Source organism: Ammospiza caudacuta, chromosome Z (genome assembly GCF_027887145.1).
Source record: "Ammospiza caudacuta isolate bAmmCau1 chromosome Z, bAmmCau1.pri, whole genome shotgun sequence".
Taxonomy (NCBI): domain Eukaryota; kingdom Metazoa; phylum Chordata; class Aves; order Passeriformes; family Passerellidae; genus Ammospiza; species Ammospiza caudacuta.
The window spans coordinates 4,901,340-4,927,661 of record NC_080632.1 but is presented as its reverse complement, the minus strand read 5'-3'; the positions used below and the strand labels follow the sequence as shown (position 1 = coordinate 4,927,661).

General features: G+C 44.7%; 1 protein-coding gene across 1 annotated transcript in view; it reads left to right on the top strand.

The window, feature by feature from the left end:
• Positions 1 to 26,322, top strand: part of ZNF462 (zinc finger protein 462) — an 89,003-nt gene that overhangs the window by 27,954 nt on the left and 34,727 nt on the right. Inside the window, exons 2-6 of the mRNA XM_058823946.1 lie at positions 11,678 to 11,928; positions 12,563 to 18,078; positions 18,953 to 19,117; positions 20,893 to 20,996; positions 24,083 to 24,201. Coding sequence (XP_058679929.1) covers positions 11,709 to 11,928; positions 12,563 to 18,078; positions 18,953 to 19,117; positions 20,893 to 20,996; positions 24,083 to 24,201 — 6,124 coding nt within the window. The 5' untranslated portion in view covers positions 11,678 to 11,708. The remainder of the gene's footprint in view (positions 1 to 11,677; positions 11,929 to 12,562; positions 18,079 to 18,952; positions 19,118 to 20,892; positions 20,997 to 24,082; positions 24,202 to 26,322) is intronic.

Here is a 26,322-nt window from a genome sequence, read left to right as displayed (position 1 = left end):
TTTTTGTTTTTTCCGTTCCATACCGTTCAAGGACGTTGGCTAAAAACAAATCAAATGTCTCAGAACACTCTTTGTATGAATTCTGGTGTCATGTATGCCTCTTTTGGGATGAAAGAAACAGGGAGGACATCCACCTGGCTGGCAAGTGGTGCTGCTGAATGCTGTGTCTGAAGAGCTGTTCACTTAGCTGGACTCTTAGTGCAAGGAGAATATGTTGTTTATATATCTGATTGTCCTTGTATCCCTTCCATTTGTAAATGAAAAGATGCACCCTGTTCCTTTCAACCACCATAAATCTTTTTATTTTTTCAACAGTTGAGTCTAACATAGGCCTTTGCGCTTCAGGTTTTGCTTTCTGGTTTTCTTTGCTTGTTTGTTTCCTTTTTTTCCTTTTGCTTGTTTCCATCTTTATTCCTTTAGTAGGAACAAGATAAAATTCTTTACGTGGTTCTGCTTTGAACTTAATCCTGCTTTATTTTAAAATTTGCTTGAGCTGGAGGATTCAAAGACACTTGATCTACTGAAAGTACTTAGATGTATGTACTTGGAAAAGCAGCAAGTTGGGAAGGTTCTAAGTAACTTCCCTTTAAGTCAAATTTAGTCCCTTTTTAATGGTTCTACAATAATCAGTAAAGATGTTAGGAATTATGTACCCATTTGCTTTCAAACTGTGGAATGCAGCACATGTACCTTTGTCATTATCATAGGTGAATTTACTAGAGCCAGAAAACCCTTCCTTTGCTTTCAGAACATTACTTCTGAACTTCCCCAGATTAAAAGGCAAGCTAAATTCCATAATTCTGTTTGTATCTCATCAGGCTGAAGGTTCTCTTTGGTTTCCAGATGGATTTTAAACCACCACAGGGCTTCAGTCTTCTGTGTTTCTTTTGCATATTTTGAATTTTTTTTTTTTTCAATCTTTCTCATCTTAAAAACATCTTACCCATTCCTGTCCACTTTTGCATGCAGAGGAAATGTCAAGGTTTGCCTACCCATGGAGTTATTTAGACAGAGGCTCTGCAGTTCCAAACAGCCTTTTTGGGTCCCAAAGCACGTAGCCAAAAGCAGAATACCTGTCCTGAAGAGCCACTGTCTCACCAATTTTCAATAATGCAACAAAATAAGGGTTTTTCTGAGGCCAGGTCTTATTAGAAGACCATTTATTAGCCATTTATTTAACAGTTCTCCTGAGGCTTGTCTTTATTGCTTCTTATTATACACAAAACCAAAATCCTGACAAAGCCTGAGTTGCCACTGTGCTGCATTTCCTTATATTTGTCTAAGAATCTTGGTGGGGTTTTAAGTGCATTTTGTCTTCTCCTAACTGGAGACTGTTCAAATTTTTAATAAGCACATGTAATTGTTTTTTTTAAATGAATTTCCTCAAGAATTCTCTTCTTTTAGACCAGGAAAACTGAAAATTTCTTCCACTCTCCTTTGTTACAAAAATAAAGATTTGGGTGCAGATTCCAGGTTACTCAGTTGTTGTAATGATGATTTAGTTTTGTTTTTTTTTTTTTTTACCTCAAGAGATACTTTTTATCTTGACAACCTAGTTTTGAACAGAACTTTCCTTGTGGCAATAGACACTGGGGGTTAAATATGTGGTTTGGCAATTGTTTACATATTCTGGAGTGAAGGTTTTGCTTCACTTTTTCTTTTATGAGGTGTCATCCTGTATCTTTGAGGCCACGTGAGAATGGTTCTTCAGAAATGAGAGTTGTCTTATGACAATGGAGACTGACTATTTTGTTCTAAAATTAGGTTTTGTTACCTTCCTAGATAAATTTAAATGCTCGAAGATTGATGAGTTTTAAATCATTAAGTGCAGAGCATTTGCAACAGCTGAAAAAAATAAGGTGTTGTGTAATGGACTTGCAGAAGAGAAAAAAAACTCAAGAGTTCTGTAATGTCCACATATTTGCAAGGATTGTAGCTTTTGAAGGATGCAGTTGCTTATAATCTAAGCCCTTATTACAAAGAAAATCAGGATTTCTTTACTCTTTATGATCCATTTCCTATTTGAGTATTTCTTAGGAGAAAGAAAAAGAAATTGGGTGTCAGTGGTTGACCCTCAAACAGCTTATTTAAAGCAAAGAGAATTAAACTAGGACAGAAGAACTCCATTAGGAGCTTCAACTTCTTACCATTTTTGATACAACTGAGCCATAGTACTAGATTTCTCCTTAATTTGAATGCATTCATAGTAGTCAGGGACACAGGATGTTTATTACTGGAAAGACATGAAATAAGGTTAACAAGAGGTTGGTTGTGGGGTTTTTTTTTGTTTGTTTGTTTTTTTTTTGTGTGTGTGGGAGATTGTTCTTGATTATTACCTGCATAATGAAGTATATTTTTTTTACAGACAGGGACTAACAGCTTTTTCCTTGTTTTAATGTCATAGTTTCTAATTCCTCTTTGATTAAACCACTTTCTGGCTGGAGAACTGTCATTAACCCTGGTCGATTCGCAAATGTTGTGATCCATAATTGCAGGATCACTCGGAATTCCCTTTCCTCCAACCCTGAAGTGCACTGTAGATGTTCCACTTGGTTTCTTCTAGAGCCTGTCTGCCATCTATGTATCACATTAATGATTATGATTATGAGCCAGAGTGCTATTTTAAGACTTGAGCTTTGTATTATTACACCAACTGCAAAAATCTGATTCCTGGAAGGAGTAAGGGAGTGAAACTGGGGAGTAAAAGGAGCAAGGTTCTCATTTGGACCCAGGATATCGTACCTCAACATGCAATCCAAAGGATTATATCTATATCTGAGGGTGTTTGGGACAAATAAGTTGTTATTTTGGGCAATGTGTTACCAGGAACTTGCTCCTCCTTTTCTGCAGCATCCCTCCTCAGCGGGCAGGACCAGCATCTTGCTGCCACCACCACCAAACAAACAGGGGACCTTCACTTGCCCAGGTGGAAAAGAACTCTTGGGAGGGGTTGTCAGGGAGAAGAGGTGTCAGCCTAATGGTAATCACTGGTCTGAGATCTGTCAAGTGCTGGAAAAGTATATGTTCTTTTACCTGGGGCAGAGATGCTGGCTGCCATGCTGCGTGCGAGTCAGTGGGCAAATAAAACTGTGTATTCTGTCTGGTATTATAAATGGGTCAGTGATGGATTTGTATTACCTGAGGAAATGAACTGGCGGACAGAGAAGCTTCTGCTTGCTGCCCTGCAAATGTCAAATATAGCAGAAAGCTTGGGGGAAGGGGAGGGATAGCTGGAGACAAAGGCAGTGTTAAAATAGCCAGGGTGTCAGAGGAGCTCCTCAAACAAACATGTGCTTCTGAAGGGTGAGCTGAGAGAGCTGAACAATCTTTAGACTTTGTTAATCAGCATTTTCTCACCCTCCAGCAGGGTTTCTGCAGTGGATTTTGCTTTATAATTGGAGTCATGCATGAAGTGGGCTTGCATGAGGTGTTGTGCTGCTGCACTCAGCTTTGCTGGCTGGTACAGAACATCAGTTCTGGTGCTTTGGTTTTGTGGGGTTAAAAACATTCCACTGAAAGTCCTTTTCCATCCTCTCCCCAAGCTCTCTTGTACTTTTAAAGTACTTCTGGAGCACATAAGATCTCTGGATGGACTGAGGGAGAGGGCTTCTTACTCCCCAGGGTCCTTAGGAAGCTGAGCTCTGATGGGTGTGACAGACAGGCAGAGGGCTATGGCTCACTTGGATCTGATCCAGGCAATGTTCCTTTGGTTCCCAGCTGCCCTGTGAACTTCTCTTAGCGAGTCTTGAGTGACCAAACAGGGTAACAGGGTGCCAAATTCGGGAAGTGATCTCTGGCTGGAAGATTACTCCTCTCACCAGCCAAGTTCAGTCTTTGTCACCACGGCTACGAGAGGTCCAGTTCAGTTTCTGCACCTAAAGGAGGAACATGAGTCCAGAAAAACAACTTTTGACATACATTTTTCAAGTTAGTGTTATTCTGGCTTTATTTGGCACCACATTTTTTTAGTTGGAGGGCCAAAGCAGAGCTTTGCTCTTTTGCATTTGTGGTTTCTGAGTGCTAGTGACTTGGTTTTCACCTCTGTGACTACACTCATAGAGTGCCTGCATGTGTTTTGAACCAGCTGTGTTGGCTGGTCTAATCTCAGATCTCTTAAGATTAAAATTCTGTGGCCCCTAAAATAATCCAGCAGTTTCTGTGTTCCCATGGTTTAGCCCTGTCACCAGTTCATAAAGCTGTATTTAGCCTCTGTAAAAATACTGTGCTTCCTGCAAACTGAGATTGGTCCTCTTTAAAGCTCGCAGCACTGCCAGTGACCATGGAACGGAGCATGGGAGTTCAGGGTGAATGGCAAGATTACCTCTGAAGGCACTGCAGGGTGTTTTAAGGGCAGATGGCTATCAGGAGATAATCTCTTCTCTCCTCAGACTTTGTGGCTGTTCTTTCAGTCCATGGTCCCACATGGAGTTTGTCATACCTGCTTTGCCACTGCAGGACCCCCTTTTAAACAGCTTTTCCTGGCAAGGACGAGGTCTTTGCTGGGGCTGTGCCAAGCTGAGGAGCCTGCTCCTCCCCTGCTCCTTCCAGGGTGAGGCTGGTAATGCATCCTTTGTGTGAAAGCTCCTGGAAGGTATTTGCAAATGCATGAGAAGGAATTAGGTTGTTTTCTGGAGTACCCGGGCACCGGTGCTGCCGTGTTCTTCAGCACCACCTACTGACATCTTCTTCCTCTCCCTCTCAAACTCGGCACACACACCGGGGGTTTGCACCTCTTTCTTACACGAGGTAATTAGCAATACACTCTTGGCTGGAAATTAGAAACCCCGGACCCAGTGCATTCAATTCCATTGTGCCATATGGGGAGCACTAATGAGCAGGGTACAAAAGCCAAGCTGCTTGGCTCTGGTGTCTGTTTTCCTCGCCTGGGCCAGCCCTCTTGCCCCTTGTGTCTGCGGAGAAGGGCACTGAGGGGCTGTGGGTTGTGTTGGGGAGGTGAATGACTTGGCTTGTGTCCTGTTAGTACAGGAACCAAGTGGCAAAACCACATTTCTGCCCTGAATTTTTGCCCCATCCTGCTTCACCTCCCTCTTAAACTAGTTTTGTGCAGCAAATTAAGTGTCATACTTAATAAGGGAAAAGGTCCTACTCTGACCACCCAGTTGTTCAGATTCTCATATATATATTTAGTGTCTTTCAGAATTCTGTAGGGATTAATAACTTGCCATGAAAGTAATTCAGAAGATCAGAAGAACCCATCCTCTAGCCTTGCTTGGAGCAAGAGCATTTAATGTTTGAGAGGCTTTCTCATCAGGGAAGTTCTTTACCCTCAGACTCTGTTGCCTGTGCTCTGTATCATGTACTGCCTCACAGCTAACCCAAAGGAAAGGGACAAAAAAGGCCAGAATTGTAATTTGTATGACAGTGCAAGTTTGTCATTTAATAAGACTGTGGCATTTTATTTGCAATCTGCTTTTATTTCAAAGTTTGAAGTTTGAAAGTACCCTTCAGGCATTCAGGTGGCCTCTTAATGTATTTTTTTTTAACAGATCAGGTGTATATGTAGACCCCAGGTGAGAAAGAAAGAGAAGAAACATTATTTGTGAGAAAAGAAGGAGTCATCAGCACTTAGGTAGCTTGAATCAGTAAAGCTCTGGCAGAAGCAGACAGATAGGTGCCACTATCTGTGATTCTCCTTTCATCTTCTAAAATCCATGGTCTTTCAGTGAGATGGTTAATAGGTATTAATATTCAATAACTACATTTTTCTGGGGTTTTGGATTTTCTGTTTATTTGTTTTGCCTTTTTTCCACCCCCATTTTTGAGAAGTCATAGTCGTGGGGAGCCAGTTGAGTTGAAACCAGTGTATCAATCATTTGGACCCATTTAATCTCATTTATGTGAAAGGTTCTATGAATCCTTGCTTTCTTGAACTGAAAAAAAAAAAAAGAAAACCCAACCGTGCTGCTGGTAGCAACGAGAATCATCTCTTCCATGAGCTTTAAGAATAATGTGATTTATATACATTTTTTTAATGTAGAAGATTTTGCAAGCTGTGATAGATTTAGTGTGGTATTGGTGTCTGGATTCAGGGACATAAATAAATATTTATTGTATGGATTAGCCATCCTATTTTCCAAGACAGGGAGATTTCTGAAAAGTTTGAAAAATAATGTGCAAAGCACGTGTAGAAGACTTCCTTTTGTGAAGTCAGATCTGAAACCCACTTCATGTTCAAACAGTCTTTCAGGTAGCTGGATAAGGACATTTTGGGAAGAAAATGAGTTTGTGTCTTCTCAGTTTAGACTGTTTTTATTATTGATTTGTACTGAATCTTCAATAGTAAAGTTATTCCTGAAAATACCTTACATTTTGATATACCTTTCCATGTAAGTCAAGGGAAGTTTTTCTGGAAGATAGGAATCACAAGCATCAGCTCTCTTATGTCCTTAACTGTTGAGTTTCAGAATGGAACAAACAACCCAAAACTGGATATATAGAGAATTTAAGCTGTAACCAATGATACAGTTTTATTATTAATTCCTTCACAAGAAAATATGATCCACAAAGTATGTGTATATTATGGAGTTGCAACCCAACCCATGGAGTTCTATGAAAATCTGGTTGTATCAAATAAAAAAGAAAAAAAATAGTGAAAAAAAGAAATGGTGTTTCAGTTTAGTTTATGTTGTTACCAGCTCAGAGAAGTAACTCCAAAGACAGTGTTCGGAGGACAAAAATTCCAACAGCTTGACTGGAATTCAGTCATTGAAAAAGACCCACGAGTTGAGTAGGTTTACCTGACTGTAGTTGATAGTTGAATTGATTCTCTGAATTCTTAATTAATTATGGGGTTTCCTTTCATAAATGAGAGCAGAGGTTGGCTTCCTCCAGTTGGAATAGACATCAGGTTTCCAGCTTCTCAAATGTGTCAGTTTTTGCATTACTCCTATTATTTTCTTTGTTTAGTCCTCATTTTCACTGTTGTGGCATTATAAAAAATGTTTAAGAAGAAAAAATTGGGGGCAAAAAAAAAGCCCAAAACCCCAAATCCAAAGATGAGAGTTGCAGCTCCGCTGTACATGGGCTGAACCTGGCCGGGAGCCCAGCTGTAGGCACTGGTATAAAACCCAGGCTTCTCTAGCAAGGAAAAATGCCTGAGGTGCTACTCATGGGAATTCTGACAACTTGTCTTATCTGTAATTATACGCCAGCAAATTTTGTTGTGGTGTTTGATAGTTAATTTCTGGATGGGTGGGGAAGACTGGAAAAACCTCGAGGACCATGGAGTCCTCATGTTCACGCACTAAACCGTGCCCCCAAGGTACACATCCACGCATCTTTAAATACCTCCGAGGAGGGTGACACAACCACTTCCCTGCTCCAAGGTCCTGGGGGGGGGGGAAGAGATTTTCACTTCAGCTCCACTTTTTTCTGAGTAAAATGAGCGCTCTGAGTGCAACCTGCAGTTGTAGGGATGGAGAGGGCTCTGATTATCTGACCAGAGGAACGGCTGGAGGAGCTGGAAATGCCTTTGTTTCACATGCAGTGTTACTAATGCTGAGCTGGAAGCTGGTGGAGTGTTGTGTGGTCTGATTGACCTTTTTAGTTGTGGTTGTGCATGTGCATATTCTTAACTTGGAGAAGCTCTGCTGACTCCATCTCAAAATATAACGGATGGGTAGTCAAACCACAGAAGCTCAATTTTGAGGTCAGTGCCTTGGGCTTCACAATTAATTTTGTATTTTGAAGCTTTAAAACCAAACTTAAACATAATGATTTGTACTACTTTGGCTGCTGCCAAATTCTGTAATTACTGTTGTTCAACAAGCACAATTATCTTTTGTTTTGGATTTTTAAAAACCTCAAAATCTAATGCAACTGTGTCTCAGATGTTCTCAAGCGTTTATGAGTGTAGAGGAGGATGCTGTAGACAATTTGAGACCACCTCATATCTTTAAAACTGTGGCTTTGAGAATCTCTGCTGCTCAATGTTTTGAAAGCTTTCTGCTCGTAAGAAATATGAGAATACCTCCATATTTAAGAAGACGTTGTAAATGCAAATTAGCCAGACAATGGCATTTTAATAATGTTTTGTGAGGTTAGCATTGCATTAGTAAGGATATTTTAGAAGTCACATATTATTTATACACAATTTGGTCTCAAGAGATTGCCTGTGAATATGTTCAAGGGCTTCTGGGATTTATGGATTCATTTAATGGTGGTTTTGTTTGGTTGTTTTAGGTTTTTCTTCCCACACTTCTGCTGCTGAGTTACTAGATTTGGTAACTCCTGTCTCACTCCACCTCCATTTCCCCTCTAAATTTTTTTACTGAAAATCTAAAGGGTTATGGAATGAGTTAGCTTAGCTGACCATGATGGAGACATGTGAATATTGCTTTGTCTACATGGCTTGGGATGTGGTTTGACAGAGTTTTAACATCTGCCCTTGAAAATGCTCTTTGCTCTTTTCACTGGGTGAGTCTCTCCTGGTGTCATCTCCCATGTGGACAAAAAAGAAGAAAGATGCACTTGTGTTACATTTTCTTCTGATATATGAGCTCAAACTGGCAGTATGTGTTTTTAGCCCTTGTGCAATGGAGGGATTTTAAAGAACATGGAAATGGTGGAGCAGAATCCCTTATGGAAGACTCCATCCTGCTCTCAGCAGGTGATGGGTGGTGGAAACACCACACTGAAGTCCACTCAGCTCTACCTGAGCTGAGGTAGAGTTTGTTCCTCACGGGAAGAACAGCAAGATTAACCTTTCTTGGGTTTGGTGCTGCCTTTGTGGTGCAGACCCTGCTGAGATTGGAGCTGGAACCCATTGGAGAGTCTCCATCAGTTGTGTAATCAGCAGCTATTAATGATATCTCTCAACACAATGGTTGGTTCAAGCTTGTGTAGAGAGCAACCAGCATCCTCAAGGATACATTCTCCAAGCAGCAATGCTTGCTGGAGATTAATGAAAATGGTGGTGGTTTTCACCTCTTGGAGCTACCAGGATTGTCCTTTTTTTTTTCCATAAAAACGTTGGTCTCCCTTCTGGTTTTCTATTTCATAAGCTGGCCTGAGGTTTTCCAAAAGAGACAGAGCTCAGAGCGTTTTGTGGTGATGTTTCTCAAGGGTCTGAAGTTTTCGGGGGGCTGAGGGGGGCGAAGGCTGAGGGGAGGGCGGGGGAAAGAGTGAGATTTTTGTGTGTGCGCGCCGTTGTTTTTCATCTCTTCCACACAATGGAGCTTTCAGAGAACCTCTCTTAAAAGGCATAGCTACAGCCTTTGTGTGAAGGGTGTGTCTGCTGGCAGGGTTTGCTGATGCAGACAGGCTGGGTGGTGATTAACAAAGGTCATTAGACTTTGGAATCTGGCAGGGCAGTGGGGTGGTGTGTCTTCTGCGCCAAGCAGGAGAGCTCCCCAGGGACAGGCCCGGCTGGAGCCTTCCCGCCTGCTGTCCCCCCTCACTCCCCCGCGCCTCCTCCTCCTCCTCCTGCTGCTGCTGCTCCTGGGAGGCTCAGCTGCATGTCGCCTCTGCCTGTAGGACAGCTTGGACCAGTGTGTTGACGCTGTGATTGCAGCGTTTTCTGGAGCCACGTTTTGTCATCCATGGGACAGGGGAACCCATCCCTGCCTGAGGAGATGTTTTGGGGAAACCTTCTGCTGAAGGAGAGAAGGTGCAGCTCTGAGGGAAAGGCGCAGGGGGAGGAGAGCAGGGACACGATTTTGGAGGGCAAGCCATGCAGGAGAAATGTGAGGGAGATGTGATTCTGAGGGGTGGTGGTTTTTAAAGCATCACCTTGAGGAGGAGGAGTTCAAAGAAGGAAGGGGGGGAAAAAGAGAGGAAAAAAAAAAGAAAAAAGGCTGGTGTACTTGAGCTGAAGCTGAGATAAGTGAGGCCATGTTGTGCACAGGCAAGGAGCTCCGAGGCTCTGAGTGCAGGAGTTGTCTGAGCTAAAATGGCTGCTCCCAAAGCTCAGAGGACTAGGGCAGCTTAGTGAGTCTTAAAGCTTCAGTGACGCAGGGGCTCATATCTCTTGAAAGTGTGATAAACACATTCAGTGGAGCTGTGGCTTGTTTGGCTGAGATGAAAGGACTAAGCTTGGGGGATGGGTAGTGAAAACTGGATGATCTGCTTTTCTGTGAAGTGCTCTAAATGCAGGAGTCGTCTGCTCCATGGAAAAATTTGTTTTCAGGTCTAATGGACTGTGCTAAAGGAGACGTGGGGTGGGGCTTCACTCACTGCTGTAATTTGATCCAGAGCAGATAGCAACCTCTTCCACACAATTTGGTCTGGTGCTTGCACATAAAAGCTTGAGTATCTCGATTATTGTAACTTTGTTAGCTGAAAAGAAGCTGGTGCAGCGTTCATTTTCTTTATTGGTGGTGAGAGGGAGTGGGGGGAGAGAAAGGACACCGTGCAGCCTGCAAAGTAGTGTAGGTGAATGCGAGGAGAGCCTCTGTGCTCAGACTGTCCGGAATTTGACCAGCTAGAAGTTTATTTTAGCAGGCTATCAGGAGAAGCATTCTTTCATGTAAAATCCTGGTGCAGTACCCTCTCTTGTTTCTGTGCCTTAATGTTTTGGAGCTTTCTCCTCACTTTGTTAGGTTGCTTCCTTCATACTCCACACACAGCAAACACATGGGATTTAAATTGCTGTGGGCTGCTGTTGTGTCTTGGACTCTGAAATGCTCATCCTTTTCCAGCAGATGCATGGAAGTTTAAAGAGGGAATTGCTGCATTAGCATAGGAAGGTGGATCTTGTGTCTGAGCACTGCACAGGGTAGGAGGGTCTAAGTCTTTTGTTTGGCTTGTGCTTTGTGTCTCCTGTCCTTCATGGCAGTGCAGCCCTCTATGGCAGGATTAATTGTCACAACTGAACCACTATTCTTCACTGTGTCTTGTGTTGCTTTCTCCTTGAAGGTATGCAGGGTTTTTTGATAAATCAGGGAAGTCATAATGGCTCTTGAGTCTTTGTAACTCATGTTTCCATTGTACTTTTTCAGCGTGGTTATTCCCGTTGCTGTCCTTTTCTTCCTCGGGCTGTCTCCATCCCCCAGACTGCTAAGGCACAAAGGTCTTGTCCCTAGAATAGACTGATGAAACTATAAACATTTTAACAAAGAGTGGAGGTGTCCTTAGAAGCTTGGTGGAAGTAGGGCAGAGCAAAATATTGTGCCTTGGGTACGTGTAAGTGTATCTGACCTTGCTGTTAGCTCTAGGTTTTCAATATCAGGACAGATAGTAGTATGCTGTGAAGAAAGACCAATTTCTCCCTGTGGGAGCTTTTGATGCATGGTACTGAGTGCAGCAGGAATTGGCAACTTCCAGGAAGCTTAGAGTGTGTCTCCTGAAGGCAGAAACTGGTGTCTTCTGATTGTAAATTCCAGTGCATTTCTCTGCACATGGGCTGTGGTCTTTGAACAAGACCAAATTCTGAAAAAACAGCCCGATGGAAAAGCCAAGAGGACAAAGTCCAGCGGATGAGTAGTCACTTGTCAGAGAGTTGAGTCAGCAGCTTGTGAGCTACCTAGATAGGACTTCTTGTGAATCTGAGCAGACGCTTCTTAATAGGGCAAGGAAAGGTTGAGTTCCACGCCGCTGTGTTTGTGGAATCTCTGCAAGTGACTGAGTCATCAAAAGCTTGGTGTTACCTTGGTGTTACCAGGATTTGTTCCAAAAGCTGCTGTAAACTCAAATCGTTCTTCTCCTGTTTCTCCTGCAGATTTTTCTAATGTAAAAGATCATCCTGAACCATGGAGGTCCTGCAGTGTGATGGCTGCGATTTTCGAGCTCCATCCTACGAAGACCTAAAAGCTCACATTCAGGACGTTCACACTGCTTTCCTGCAGCCAACTGATGTCTCTGAGGAGAGCCCTACCCAGCCAAGGTCTGGTTCCATCAACGCCAGCAACCAGACCGAGGTTGAATATTCTTCTGTAAAGGATGAATTCGCAATTGCAGATGACATAGCAGGTAAATCTCAACTCCAAGACTGATCTCAGCTCTTAAGATCTCAGCTCTTACCCCCCTATTTTACATGTGTCTTATTTCAATGTGTTTTGATTTCTGCCTTAATTGTGGCTTAAAAATCTGCATTATCTTTATGGCTGTGTCAGCAAAGCAGATATCTGGCATCAGCCATACTGGCTCTGACCATGGCTTTTTTTTTTTTTTCCCTGCAAATGCAAGCATGGAGGATGGTTTTATTTCCCAGCTTCTTTTCATGGGGTTCTTCATACAGATTTTTCATTTTCAGCTTTTCATGGTTGTTCTTCACTACCATGAACCACCTCAAAATTACAACTTTAGTTAGTTTTCAAACTGAACTAGTTTTATTTTTTCCCCCCGAGAAGGTCATTTTGGAAACTATCCACTCAAAACTATACACCACAGTCATGTATATGTAGAAATTATGTATAATGGTCACTTTTCTGACCATTGCCAGGTCTGTAGATATTACCATAAGCAACTGAGGGAATCCTGTAATGGTTGTTGTCAGTTCAGGGTGTGGTTACATTCTTAAGCATACAGGGTGGGTGAAGGAAAAGCCTTTTTTAAATTATATTTTATTTACAAATTTACATATACACCTTAATTCTCATTTTAGGGCAAAATGCAACAAGTCAGATGGGGACTGGAAGTTACTATAGCCAGAGCCAGACTTTCTATGGCCAGCATATGGCTCCAAACCCTAAACCAACCAGCAAGTTTTTCCAGTGCAAGTTCTGTGTGCGTTACTTCCGTTCCAAAAACCTCCTCATAGAGCACACACGGAAGGTTCATGGAGCACAGGCTGGGGGGAGCTCAGTGGGGCCACCAGCTTCTAGTTCCCTAAATTACAACATCATGATGCATGAAGGGTTTGGTAAAGTTTTCAGTTGCCAGTTCTGCACCTACAAGTCACCCAGGCGTGCGAGGATTATTAAGCACCAGAAAATGTATCACAAAAACAACCTGAAAGAGAGTTCAGCTCCTGCTGCTGCTGCTGCTGCTGCTGCTGCTGTGTCTGAATCAACGTCTGCTTCTGTGCCAGTGCAGGAACCCTGCAAGGAGCTGCCGGCAGAGGTGGTGGAGCGGAGCATTTTGGAGTCGATGGTCAAGCCCCTGACCAAGTCTAGGGGCAACTTTTGCTGTGAGTGGTGCAGCTACCAGACACCTCGGAGGGAGCGCTGGTGTGACCACATGATGAAGAAGCACCGCAGCATGGTGAAAATCCTGTCGAGCCTGAGGCAGCAGCAGGATGGAACCAGCGCACCCGAGGTGCAGAGTAAGAGTGCCCAGAGTGCCTCTCCAAACTCGAATTACATGTCCATGAACACTACAGGACGTGAGATGTCGAGTGCTAATGTCTCAAACTTCAGGGGATCTATGGGCAATTCACTCATCAGGCCCAACTCTTCTACATCTTCGAAGTTTTCTTCTGTGTCTTACCCTCAAATGAAGCCTAAGTCACCTCACAACTCGGGCATGGTTAATTTGTCTGACAGATCCCGCTATGGAATTGCTGATATGACGAATTCTTCTGCTGACCTGGAAACAAGCAGTATGCTAAATGACTCCAGCTCAGATGAAGAGCTAAATGAAATGGACAGCGAGAATGGCTTAAACTCCATGGATCACCAGACCTCAGGAATGTCTGCAGAGCAGCTGATGGGATCTGATGGCAACAAACTATTGGAAACAAAGGGGATTCCTTTCAGGAGATACATGAACAGGTTCCAGTGTCCTTTCTGCCCTTTCCTGACCATGCACCGCCGAAGTATTTCCCGTCACATCGAGAACATCCACCTGTCTGGGAAGACGGCTGTCTACAAGTGTGACGAGTGCCCCTTCACCTGCAAGAGCTCCCTGAAGCTCGGTGCCCACAAGCAGTGCCACACGGGAGCAACATCCGACTGGGACACCATGAACTCCCAGGCTGAGAGCATTGCCTCGTCCCTGAACGACAGCACGGTGTCCTACGAGGGCGGGAACATCAACGGCAGGAAGTCGGCCGGGATGATGGAACCCGTGCAGCCGCAGCCGCCGCAGCCGCAACCGCAGCAGCAGCAGCAGCAGCAGCAGCAGTCGCCCCAGCCCCATTCACAGCATCCATACAAGTGCACGTTGTGCAACTATTCCACCACCACTTTGAAAGGCCTCCGAGTTCATCAGCAGCACAAGCATTCCTTCTGTGACAACTTGCCTAAATACGATGGGCCGCCGTCAAACGCACCGCAGGAGAGCGAGGCAGATGCTCACCCCTCTGCCAGCACGGTGAAGAAGAGCCAGACCTCCATCCTTGGGCTCTCATCTAAAAATAACTTCGTTGCAAAAGCCCCCAGGAAGGTCTCAAATGACTTCCCTTTGGATCTCTCTCCCGTGAAAAAGAGAACTAGGATTGACGAAATAGCGAGCAACCTGCAGAGCAAGATCAGCCAAAACAAACAGCAGGAGGATGCTGTGATTAACGTGGAGGATGATGAGGAGGAGGAGGAGGACAATGAGGTGGAGATAGAGGTGGAGTTGGACAGAGAAGAAGAGCAAACAGAACCAATGATGGAGGTCTCCAGTTCTTACGCACCCCAGCAAATGTGGGGCAGGGAGGCTAATGATTCCCAGAAGGAGGCGAGCTTCAGGAGCATGCAGCATGACTACAATTCCACCAACGGGGCGGAGATTGAGCTCACTTTGTCTGAGGATGAGGAGGACTACTACTCTGCTGTCAGCATGAAGGACCATCAGAGCCCTAATGCCTCTGTTCTGGGCAGCCAGTCCAACATGTACGGTACCGACCAGAACAACGAGAACTCTGAGTTCAGCGACTCTGGCAGGCTTTACTATTGCAAACACTGTGATTTCAGCAACAAATCTGCCAGGAGTGTTAGCACCCACTACCAGCGCATGCACCCCTACATCAAATTCAGCTTTAGGTACATCCTGGATCCCAATGATCACAGCGCAGTGTACCGGTGTCTCGAGTGCTACATCGACTACACAAATTTTGAAGACCTGCAGCAGCATTATGGGGAGCATCATCCTGAAGCTATGAATGTACTGAACTTTGATCATTCTGATCTGATTTACCGCTGCCGCTTCTGCTCTTACACAAGTCCAAATGTTAGAAGCCTGATGCCACATTACCAAAGAATGCATCCCACAGTGAAAATTAACAATGCAATGATATTTTCGAGCTATGTTGTCGAGCAGCAAGAAGGGCTGAACACAGAGTCTCAGACGCTGAGAGAGATCTTGAATTCTGCTCCAAAAACTATGGCAACCTCCACCCCCGTGGCTCGCGGGACTGGTGTGCCAGCTGGTTTTAACAAAAGTGCCACCAAGAGTTTCAGTCCTGAATGTGAAAATCAGAAGGAACCTTCAGTCAACACTGTGGTTGTTTATGACTGTGACGTGTGCTCATTTGCAAGCCCTAACATGCATTCAGTTCTGGTGCACTACCAGAAAAAGCACCCGGAAGAAAAGGCCTCGTATTTCAGGATCCAGAAGACCATGCGCGTAGTCTCTGTTGACAGGGGCTCTGCCCTGGCCCAAATGTCCTTTGAGCTGGGGGCTCCCATCTCCCCGAAACTCTCCAGCTTGGGCTCTCAGCCTCCACCACCCCCTCCACCACCGCCGGACCTCTCTACGGAGCTCTACTACTGCAAGCACTGCTCCTACAGCAACCGCTCCGTCGTGGGGGTGCTCGTCCACTACCAGAAGAGGCACCCCGAGATCAAGGTCACGGCCAAGTACATCAGGCAGGCCCCGCCGACCGCAGCCATGATGAGGGCAGGGGAGCTGCCCCCGGGCATGCAGAGGCCGCCGGTGTCCATGCAGCAGCTGGGCCGCGAGGGCTCCGTGAACCCTCCGGAGAACGAGATGTTCTTCTGCCAGCACTGCGACTACGGGAACAGGACGGTGAAGGGCGTGCTCATCCACTACCAGAAGAAGCACCGCGACTTCAAGGCCAACGCCGACGTGATCAGGCAGCACACGGCCACCATCAGGAGCCTCTGTGACCGCGGGCAGAAGAAATCGGCTGGCAGCCTGCCTGCCCACGCCGCCGGCGCCGAGCGGGACAAGTCCAAGCTGAGAGCCCTCAAGTGCAGGCAGTGCAGCTACACCTCCCCTTACTTCTATGCATTGAGGAAGCATATCAAGAAGGACCACCCAAATCTGAAGGCCACGGTGACATCCATCCTGAGGTGGGCGTTTCTGGATGGCTTGATAGAAGCTGGTTATCACTGTGAATGGTGCATTTATTCACACACAGAGCCGAGTGGCTTGCTTGTGCATTACCAAAGGAGGCATCCCGAGCATTATGTTGATTATACCTACATGGCCACCAAACTCTGGGCGGGTCCCGATCCTTCCCCTCCTGCCCTAGTGATGCCAACAGAAATGAAGACCTACAAATGCAGAGACTGCATTTTTGAAGCATCTTCTATTTGGGATATTACCAATCACTACCAAGCATTTCACCCTTGGGCCATGAATGGAGATGAATCTGTGTTGTTAGATATTATCAAGGAGAAAGATACTGTTGAGAAAACCATGCCACAGCCCGATGAAGGTGGGGTCAGGATGGAATCTGAAGACCAGCTAGCAACACCACAGATGGATCAGGATGCAGAGTGTGCAGAGGATCCCAGCCTTTCCCATGAGAAAACTGTCCAGCTGGCTTCTGCAAATCCTGCCATCTCCTCCACTCCATACCAGTGTACAGTGTGCCAGTCTGAGTACAACAACCTGCACGGCCTCCTGACACATTACGGCAAAAAGCATCCTGGCATGAAAGTGAAGGCAGCAGACTTTGCTCAGGATATAGACATTAACCCAGGGGCTGTGTACAAGTGCAGGCACTGCCCCTACATTAACACACGCATTCATGGCGTCCTCACACACTACCAGAAGCGTCACCCATCAGTGAAAGTCACTGCTGAGGACTTTGTGCACGACGTGGAGCAGTCGACTGACATAGCTCAGAACGACGTGGAAGAGACGAGCAGGATTTTCAAGCAGGGCTATGGTGCTTACCGCTGCAAACTCTGCCCCTACACGCACGGAACCCTCGAGAAGCTGAAAATCCACTATGAGAAGTACCACAACCAGCCCGAGTTCGACGTTTTTGCCCAGTCACCGCCAAAGGTGTCTGCCTCAGTGGAGCCAGACATGGTGACCGAAATCAAGGCCTCCCCAGAAATTGCTGCTGAGGACGTTGGGGAGGTTTCCATGCCGGCGCCTCATTTCTCCAGTTCTCACCTAGTGTCTCACACAGTTTTCCGGTGTCAGCTCTGTAAATATTTCTGCTCCACCCGGAAGGGGATAGCAAGACACTACCGCATCAAACACAACAACGTCCGGGCGCAGCCGGAGGGCAAGAACAACCTCTTCAAGTGCGCCCTGTGCTCCTACACCAACCCCATCCGCAAAGGGCTCGCAGCACACTACCAGAAAAGACATGACATTGATGCTTACTACACCCACTGCCTGGCAGCCTCCAGGACAGTAAGCGACAAACCCAATAAAGTGATCATTCCATCTCCTCCCAAGGACGACACTCCTCAGCTCAGCGAGGAGCTGAGGAGGGCTGTGGAGAAGAAGAAGTGCTCGCTCTGTTCCTTCCAGTCCTTCAGCAAGAAGGGCATCGTGTCCCACTACATGAAGCGTCACCCCGGTGTTTTCCCCAAGAAGCAGCACGCCAGCAAGCTGGGGGGATATTTCACTGCCGTGTACGCTGATGAGCACGAAAAACCGGCCCCAGCCGAGGAGAGGAACGACTTTGAAAAGCCTGAGGTGGAGGCTGAGGCTCAGGAGATCGAGTGGCTTCCCTTCAGGTGCATTAAATGTTTCAAGCTGTCCTTCAGCACGGCGGAGCTGCTGTGCATGCATTACACTGACCACCACAGCAAGGATTTGAAGAGGGACTTTTCCATACTTGGAAGCGGCACCCGCTCTCAGAGCCCTGTCTACCAGTGCAAGCACTGTGATACAAAATTGCATAGCACGGCAGAGCTGACTGCACACTTGAATGGTCACAATGAGGAATTCCAGAAGCGTGCCAAACGTCAGGAGAGGAGGAAGCAGCTTTTGAGCAAGCAGAAATATGCAGATGGTGCTTTTGCAGATTTCAAACAAGAGAGGGTAAGGATTTGTGTGTCTGGTCTCTTTCTCTGCCCCCTGCTCCCCACCAGGGAGCCCACCAATGCCCACTTGCATGTTCTCTTTGACAGCCAAATGACCACAGGCTAATGAATGACTCAGAGTGCCAGTGAGCTCCATAAGTCAATTACACATCCTGCTTTAATTTCCTCGTCCATCCTCCCTAGGTTCTGTAGGAAACCTTGTTCCTTCCTACCGCTTCCTTCAGTATTTTCTTCATCTTCTTTCCTCCCTCCCACGCTTCTGGAGGGCCATCTGTGTCTGACACTCGCTTGTTCTTTTGTGGCAAGGCTGCCATGTACTTTCAGATTCTCTACAAAATGTCCCATCCCCTTCTTCCATGTCCCTCTGAATAACGCATCAGTTTTCTTCTCAGCCTTCTCTCTCTCTGTCCTTTGTCTCATTGAGCACTCGGGGTTAGCCTGACACGGATCTGTCTGGTGACAGGAGCTTTGGGCAGGTGCCTCATAAGGAGAGGACCAAATTTTTTCTCCATTTCTTGCCCACTTACCCCCTTCCTTCTGCTTCAGTTTGAAAAAATGCACTTGCGCAGGAAAAGCTTTGCACAGAAGTTGGGGAAGTTCTGGTGTCGTGGAGGAGGAGGAGGAGGCACAGTTTCAGGCCAAACCAAAATGGTCTTCTAGAGGACCACTGTTAGCCATAAAATGAACGTTTCTTCTGCATGGATGTCTTGTCCACGTACTTTGTAGAAATTAATGATCTCAGCAGAAATTAACATTGCAATTCTGCAAGACTGGACATCAAGTGTAACATCAGGTCCAAAGTCTGGTCTGTGCTCCTGAAAAATGAGGTGACAAAACCTGCTTCAGTGGCTTGTGCTTGTGTGCTCAAACAGGCTTTTGGACACTTGGAGGATGTTTCAAAGCTCAAGGAGAGGAAGGTGGTTGGCTACAAGTGCAAGTTTTGCGTGGAAGTCCATCCAACACTCAGAGCCATCTGTAATCACCTCCGCAAGCACGTCCAGTACGGGAATGTCTCCTCTGTGTCGGCCACTGTAAAGGTAAGAATTCCTGAAAGGTGACTGAAAGGCACTGGAACTACTTGTATTGTTTAAAATAAAGGCCTCGTTGATAACCTGTGGAGGGCTCTCGTGAAGCTGGATGGGTTTTGAACTGGGCATTCCAGTTCAGTGTGATGGTTTAATCTAACACTGAGTTTCTGAAGTGCATTTGGTTTGTTTCAAGATGTTTTTTAACTTCTTTTCACTCTCGATCCAGGGGCACGAAGACTCTTTAATTCTCATTTCTTCCCAGCCACAAAGGAGTTGGTGTCCTTGATGACCTAAAGATGGTTTATGAGCGGGAATCTTTCTCTCAGCTGCTTTATGGGCTACATTTCTACTTAGTTAAGCTCAAAAAGAGTAGTTTGTTTCCTTTTTTTTTTTTTTTTTCCTGTATGTGTATGATTTTTATTTTAGGAAGAGGAAGTGTGCACATACAAATGTGTGAAGCTGCTTGTGGTGCACTTTTCCACATGGAATTTGCACGCTGGCTCCAGACAAAGCATTCAATGGCCAGCTGAGCCAGTGATCCCCTCCAGGTGATTAGGTGAAAACGTGTTGTTCCTTTCTCCCCGTGGAAAGGGGGTGCCTCCTGTGACATCTCCAAGGACAGGTGGTGTTCCAAAGTCCGATTTCCAGGAGGTTTATTGGCAGGGGAAGTGAAAGTGAAGCAGGGCTGCAGGAATTAGCTCTTGTCAGAGGCTCCTGCTGCATGAGTGACAGGCCTTTTTTTGGTGACATAATCTGCTTTTTGTGATGAAGCCCTGTCCTCCACAGCCTAACTCTCCCCACCTAAGAGAGCTTTCATTGCCCCACCACTGACCTTTCCTTGCCTTCTCACCTGGTGCTCCTGACAGATTCAGATGCTTCTCTCCTAAGAGTCCTTTCCCTCTTCTCAGTTCTCAAGTGATGCTTGTGTAGGGTCACTGCTTCCTTTTGAGTAAATAAAATCTTGCATCAGGGAACAAAAGCTGAAAGCCATGGCCTAAAGAATGTGCTGGAAATGCCTCTTACAGGGTATTTAAGTAGCTGCACAAATGCATGCTCTGGTTAGAAATGGGAAAGGAAGGTTATGAAAGAGAGTTAAAAAAAGGACTCCTTCTGTTTGCTCTATATTTTTAGAGGGTTCTAGGGTCTTAGTCTACCAGCTTGTTTCTTGAGAGTTTGATGAACAGAGTCTGCTGAAGAGTAGACAGCTGTGTTAGTCTGCAGGGTAGCTACAGTAAGCTAGAGCAAAATAAACTAAAATTAACTTCTCTGTAACTTACTAATTATTATCTGATCAAGTTTAGAAGATTCACACCAAGACCATGGAAGCATAGGTTTCTTGGCTTTTTGCATGATCTGACACAAACTTGCTCAAGGAATGAGATTTTTTTTTTTTTACATATGCATGAATGTATATAATAGATGTAATTTTGTTTTTCTCTCCCAAGAATAGGTCATTTTTTTCCAGAAAGCCATTGATGTGGAGCTTGTGTAGGGATATGTTTAGAGAAATAAAGCAGTGGGAAGCCTGGACGTTCTGGTGAACACAGGGGAAAGACTGAGGGGCAGAAGGGAGAGAGAGAATTGATGGCTCTGGGGGGATATGTCTTTTTTAGCAGGAAGCTGAAGATCCTTCAAACACAACTTTGATGGAGGGTTTTGAGGGAGCCAAAGACCCTGGCATGGTGGAATTTACAGAAGCTGAATATGGAGCATCCCTGGAAGATGAAGCCAGGCCTGGGGGCTACTACTGCAGCCAGTGTGACCGGGTTTTGATGTCTATGCAGGGTCTGCGGTCCCACGAGAGGAGTCACTTGGCTCTGGCCATGTTTGCCCGGGAAGACAAGTACAGCTGCCAGTATTGCTCCTTTGTCTCTGCTTTCAGGCACAAGTAAGTTGTGGCTTTTGCTTTTTTTTTTTTTTTTTTTTTTTTTTTTTTTTTTTTTCCTTTCTTAAAATTTTTAAATTATTTTTGGTTTCCTAAAGAATCGCCAGTTAGCGGTGCTGGTTTGTGGGCTGACGCTGAAGGAGAGCTCACCTGAACTGATGTTGAGCCACACTTTTCTCGTGGTGCTTACATTATTTTCCACGCTGCAAAGTATTTGGCCGTTATGATTGGCTGTTTGTAAAAGACTGAAGCTTTATACGTTCCTGAATTTGTGTCAGCCTTCTTTTTGCATGCAAGCCAAAGAATAAGGATTATTTCAGTATGCAAACAGTGCAGCCCCACCACTTATGCAACCTTTGTCAAAATGCATGAGAATTAACAAGCCAAAAAGAGAAAAGTTAATCTTGCATATTTAAGAAACTTCTACTACCTTGTTTGTAATTGCTCCTTTTTTTGTGGGCTGTTTTCATTTTCTAGTGTTGAAGCAGTGTCATAAATTTACCTTAAATCAGGCTTTTTTTCTTAATTATGGCATGCAATTTCAGTCAAATAATTCAAATTCATAACAGTGTGTGGAATGAGTGACTTCCTCATCCTGCTTCCTTGTCTGATATATGGTCATAATAACAGTCACAATTCTTATCATTTGTTTCCCTGAGATTTGACTCAGCTTAAAGTTTGATCGTTTTAAAAATTATTTTAATAATAAAAATATATATGTCCCCCCCAAAAAATGAGGTTTGTGATACATTTTCCAGTGGCACCCTGGGTCTGATTCACAGGTCTGTGTTTCCTCTTAATTTCTGGGGAGAGAGCTGCTTGTTCACTGTTTTGACAAAAGGAGGCAGATCCAGGTGCTCATTTGATGCAGCAGTCTTAAATTTGGTGATGATGTCACCGTTTTGCAATCAAATGCAGGTGGAAGAAAAGACATTTTTTAGTTCCTTGTGTTAAAAAGCAAAGTTTTTGCTGGTGTCGCAGCATTGCAAATTGATGCCACAGTTGGGAAGGTCCACAGGGTTGAGCAGCCAAGGCTAGGAGAGGGACCTGGGGGAAGGATGTGCGTGCTGGGTGTATCCCACCCTGCTTTGGCAAGGCTGGCAAGTGAGGGGAGCCCCTGCAGGGATTGCTGTTTGCCTGGTAAACTTGCTTCAACAATCAGACTTTTGTTGAGTTTGGTGCCTGGTCACTCTGTTTCCCACCGAGGATAAGTCACGTCCCAGAAGCTGCAGGATGGTTGAATCAAAAAGTGTGGTGGATGGCTGGGAAGAGCTCACCACGTAACATGATGATAGGTGTGGTCTCTGTTGTTGAAGTTGTTTGCCTCTTTTTATTTTTGTTTCTGATGCAATTATTCCCCTGGGAGATTAGGTCGGTGAAGAAACCCAAGCCAAATGTTTAAACAGCCCACAATTCTCCTAAATCTGACCAAAACTATGAAATCTCCTTCTGCCAGAGTGCAGCTGGCAAACTGTGTGGTTGTGAATACAGTTTTAATTACTGCCATGTTGAATACCTTAAGGTATGTATATTTATAATAGCTTAATATGTATTACATACCTCTTTGGCAGTCTGCTTTAATTGTTAAGTAATCTCATGCCCTGGAGGCTGTTTAAAACAAGTTTTGTTTTATGAAGTATTCACTGCGAGTCTTCAAAGCCTTACTCATTTAGGAGACGTTTTCCCCCATTTCTCTGGAAAAGCTGTGCATGTTGTCTTGTCCCAAACTCCATCCTGGATTTCTGCTAGGTTGCATTTGTATGAAGTGACCCTGAGAGGAGATGCAAGTTCATTTTCTATTTTTTTGCTGTTATCAGATGTTTGAATACACAGGCTTCAGTGTTAGCTCTCGTAAACAGGGATTTTCTGGCTCGGGCTCTTGTCAGTGTGGGACTGAAGATCACGTGAAATCTTGTGTAGTGTGACAGGGCTGGAACAACTGCTATTTGAGCTACATGTTGATACTCTGTGAAAGCGCAGGACAATTTGGGACAAATGAAAAGAGCTACGCCTGAAATACATCTAGGACTGAGGTGGGGGTGGAGGGCAGTTTTGGCAAATTGCAGCTCCTGCAGTGTCTCTGCCCCGTTGTTGTTCCATCACTGTGCATGAGATGACTCAAGCTAAGACCAGATCACAAAGCATAAATGTGTCCAAAGTAGAGGGCTGTACTGGAAATATTTACAGCTTGGGCTCAGACTACCTGCCTGCCACCCAGAGACAGTGAATTCATGTCTGTCAGCCGCAGCGTAGGAACTGCAGAGCTCTGCAGGATTCACTCAGTTAGAATGAATTTGATCTTCTGTTAGAAGATGTGGGAAGCATCCTTTTTTCTCCTCCAAACTTTACTGAGCTGCTAGGACAAATTGTGTCGAGAGCAGTTTTTGATCACTTCACAGTATTCAGGCTGTTGGTAGTTCCATTTTCCCTGAAGAAAGTAGAGGCTGGTCTTTGCCACCCCTTCTTCTCCTGCTGAGCTTCATGTAGAATCTCCTACACTGCTGCTTCTGAAACTCTGCTGCCTTTTAATCCTGGAACTCATCAACTGTAGCCTGCTGGCACCCTCCCCAGAGCAGGATCTCTAATCTGCTTTTGCTGCTCTAACCAAAAGAAGGCTTCCTCTGTAAAGCTGGTCAACAAAAAAAATTTTTTTTTTTTTTTTACTCTTGATCACCAGGACAAGAGGGGACATACATATTTTCACCAAAAAAAAAAAAAATGTTTGGCAGGAGAAAAATTGTGTTAATGACAATTTAATAAGAAAATAATTTCTTGCCTGTTTCATGTTTCTTCAGCTGGTCCTCTCAGTCTGGATCATGCATAACTCAATTTATACTAATCTTGCCCTATAAGTTTATTTAGGTGGCTTGCTCTCTGCATACACAGAATTGGTGTCAGCTCTCCTCCTTTCCTTGACACTCGATTTGACTCATTGTGCGAGCAGACCTGTTGAATTTGCTGAAGAGAGAGTGTGAGAAAGGACCTTTGCTTGCACTGCCGTTGCCGTAGAGCGCTTTGCTCTGCCTCTGAAGGCGCAGCTGAAACAAAATTGACCCTTTTCTGTCTCCCTTTTTCTGTCTCCCCTCAAGCCTGGACCGCCACATGCAGACCCACCACGGGCACCACAAGCCGTTCCGCTGCAAGCTCTGCCCCTTCAAGTCCTCCTACAACAGCCGCCTGAAAACCCATATCCTCAAGGCTCACGCTGGTAAGTCCTGCCCTCTCAGTCCTGCAGCTGAAATGGCCCACTGTGCTCTTGTGGCTGGTCACAGGTGCTGGGTTGAGCCACGTGTTTTGTCACCAGAGCTGGGTAAGGTTTTTTCCGAGGGCCGCATGTGTGGCTGGACAGCCGACGGAATCTGTGGGGCTAAGTGGGAGTTAGGGTAGTGGGAAGGGCAAGGATTTAAGTTGATGGGTACTTCAAGAAGTTTTTTCTTCTCTTTTCTCTTACATGAATGATATTTTTTTCCTTATTTCTGCTTCTCTCCAAGTGGATTTCATCGCTTATACCAGAGATGCCATAACATAACTGGCAGTGAGCGTTGCTCTGCTCTTTGCATTTTTGTTTATGCTTTAGGTGACTCTGGGGACTGTGAACAGCATCTTGGTTTTTGGTAGAGTCTAATGTTGGCTTTTCTGTTAAAACCAAACCCTGCAAACCCTGGGAGTCAAGCCTGCGTGCAACAGACTGAGAATGTCAAAATTGCGTTACAAAACGTGGAAATTTGTCTTGCAAATCTCTGTATTTTAGTATGGAATCCATACTAGCAAGCAGGCAAGACATGCTTCTGAGGAACAGGGAATTGGGAATGTGATGTGTCCCCCAGAGTAGGTCACCTGAAATTGTTGCACCTTTGATTATTAAAAAGTGAGACTCAGGATTTCCTCATCTTTATTTATTCCTTAGACTGGCTGTAGACTCTTGGCACCGTCACACATCCTGCATTGAGAGGTTATCTTTTGGTTTGCAGTCCAAACATGCACTCTGGTGCAAATAATAGGATAGTGACCACTCTGAAAACGTGAGAACTAGCCCAGCTGTTTAAAAGTTGTAGAAAAAGAGTAGAAACTCCTTGAACAGGAGTTTCTGATAAAAAGGACCCACAAGTATGCTCCTTTTATTATTTGCTTACTCTGTGATGGAGGAGGAAGGTAGACAAATGGGGAGAAAAGGCATAAGAAATTTGTAGCTGTCTGCTGATGCAAAAAAAAAATTGTTGCCATTGATCCAAAGGCATTTTTCATCTACAGAAATACAGGAGGGATGGATGGTCTTGTGTACTTTGTTTCCTGTATATTTTTTTGGATTTCAGAGAGTTTGTGCCAGTCTCTGTACTTGGATGGATAAAACAGATTAGCTTAACTTTTGCCACCTTCCTTTTGTATGGGAGGACCGTGGCATTCTGTCCCTTCTAGGAAATCCAACTGTATGAAGCAGTTCCAGCTCACAGAATCCCACGTCCTGTGTGGAGGAGCCATGGTTCTTTATTTTCACCAACCATTAAGTAATGTTTTCTTTATGCTATTACACAGCTGGGCTCCTTGCTTGAACCTGCCAGACTTTTAGACCCAAAGTTACCATGAAACTAATATTATCTTCACACTTCTCTTCATGTAATTCATTGATTTATTTATTAGGAATTCACGCTTCTGAGCTTTGTTTAGTGGACAGACACCCTTTGAAGGGCCATATTTTGCATTCTACAAGAGCACAATTTCATGGTTGCCTAGATAGTGCTTGCACAGTGACTTGGGTAATAGGGTTTCCAAAGGCTTATGGATGTTTCTGCCTCAGTCCCATTTCTACCAAGTGGATGGTCACGTCACAGAAAAGTTGCTTGTATGTTTTTCAGTCAGAACTTTGCTTTGGTGTCATTCAGAAATATGTGTTACTGAACAAGCATGTCTGGCTTCCTCAGACTCCCCAGTTTTTCAATGGCACTGTGGTTCTCTGAACCTCTCTAAACTCTCTTATGTTACCTTTTTTTTTTTTTTTTTCAATTGTCAATCGTCTCATTATGCATTTATTCAGACTTTAAAACTTCAGTCCTCCTGAATTTTCCCTGAACTCTCCTGGAGATCTTTAAAAGTCCATAAAATCCGGAATCCCGAAGTGTTTTACTCAGTCTGCCTCTCTGCCTCATTTTCTGGGTGTGGATCAAAATTCAGTGAACTACAAAATCCGTTCTTGTGTGACAGCTGGTACCAGTGTTTCTGGCATTTGTTTTTCATCCAGTGTGTGTGCCATCTCCTTTGGCATGGAGCAAAACAGTTTACAGTTACTCTAAACGGGCTCTCTGTTGTATTCATCTGAACTTTTTCACCTGTT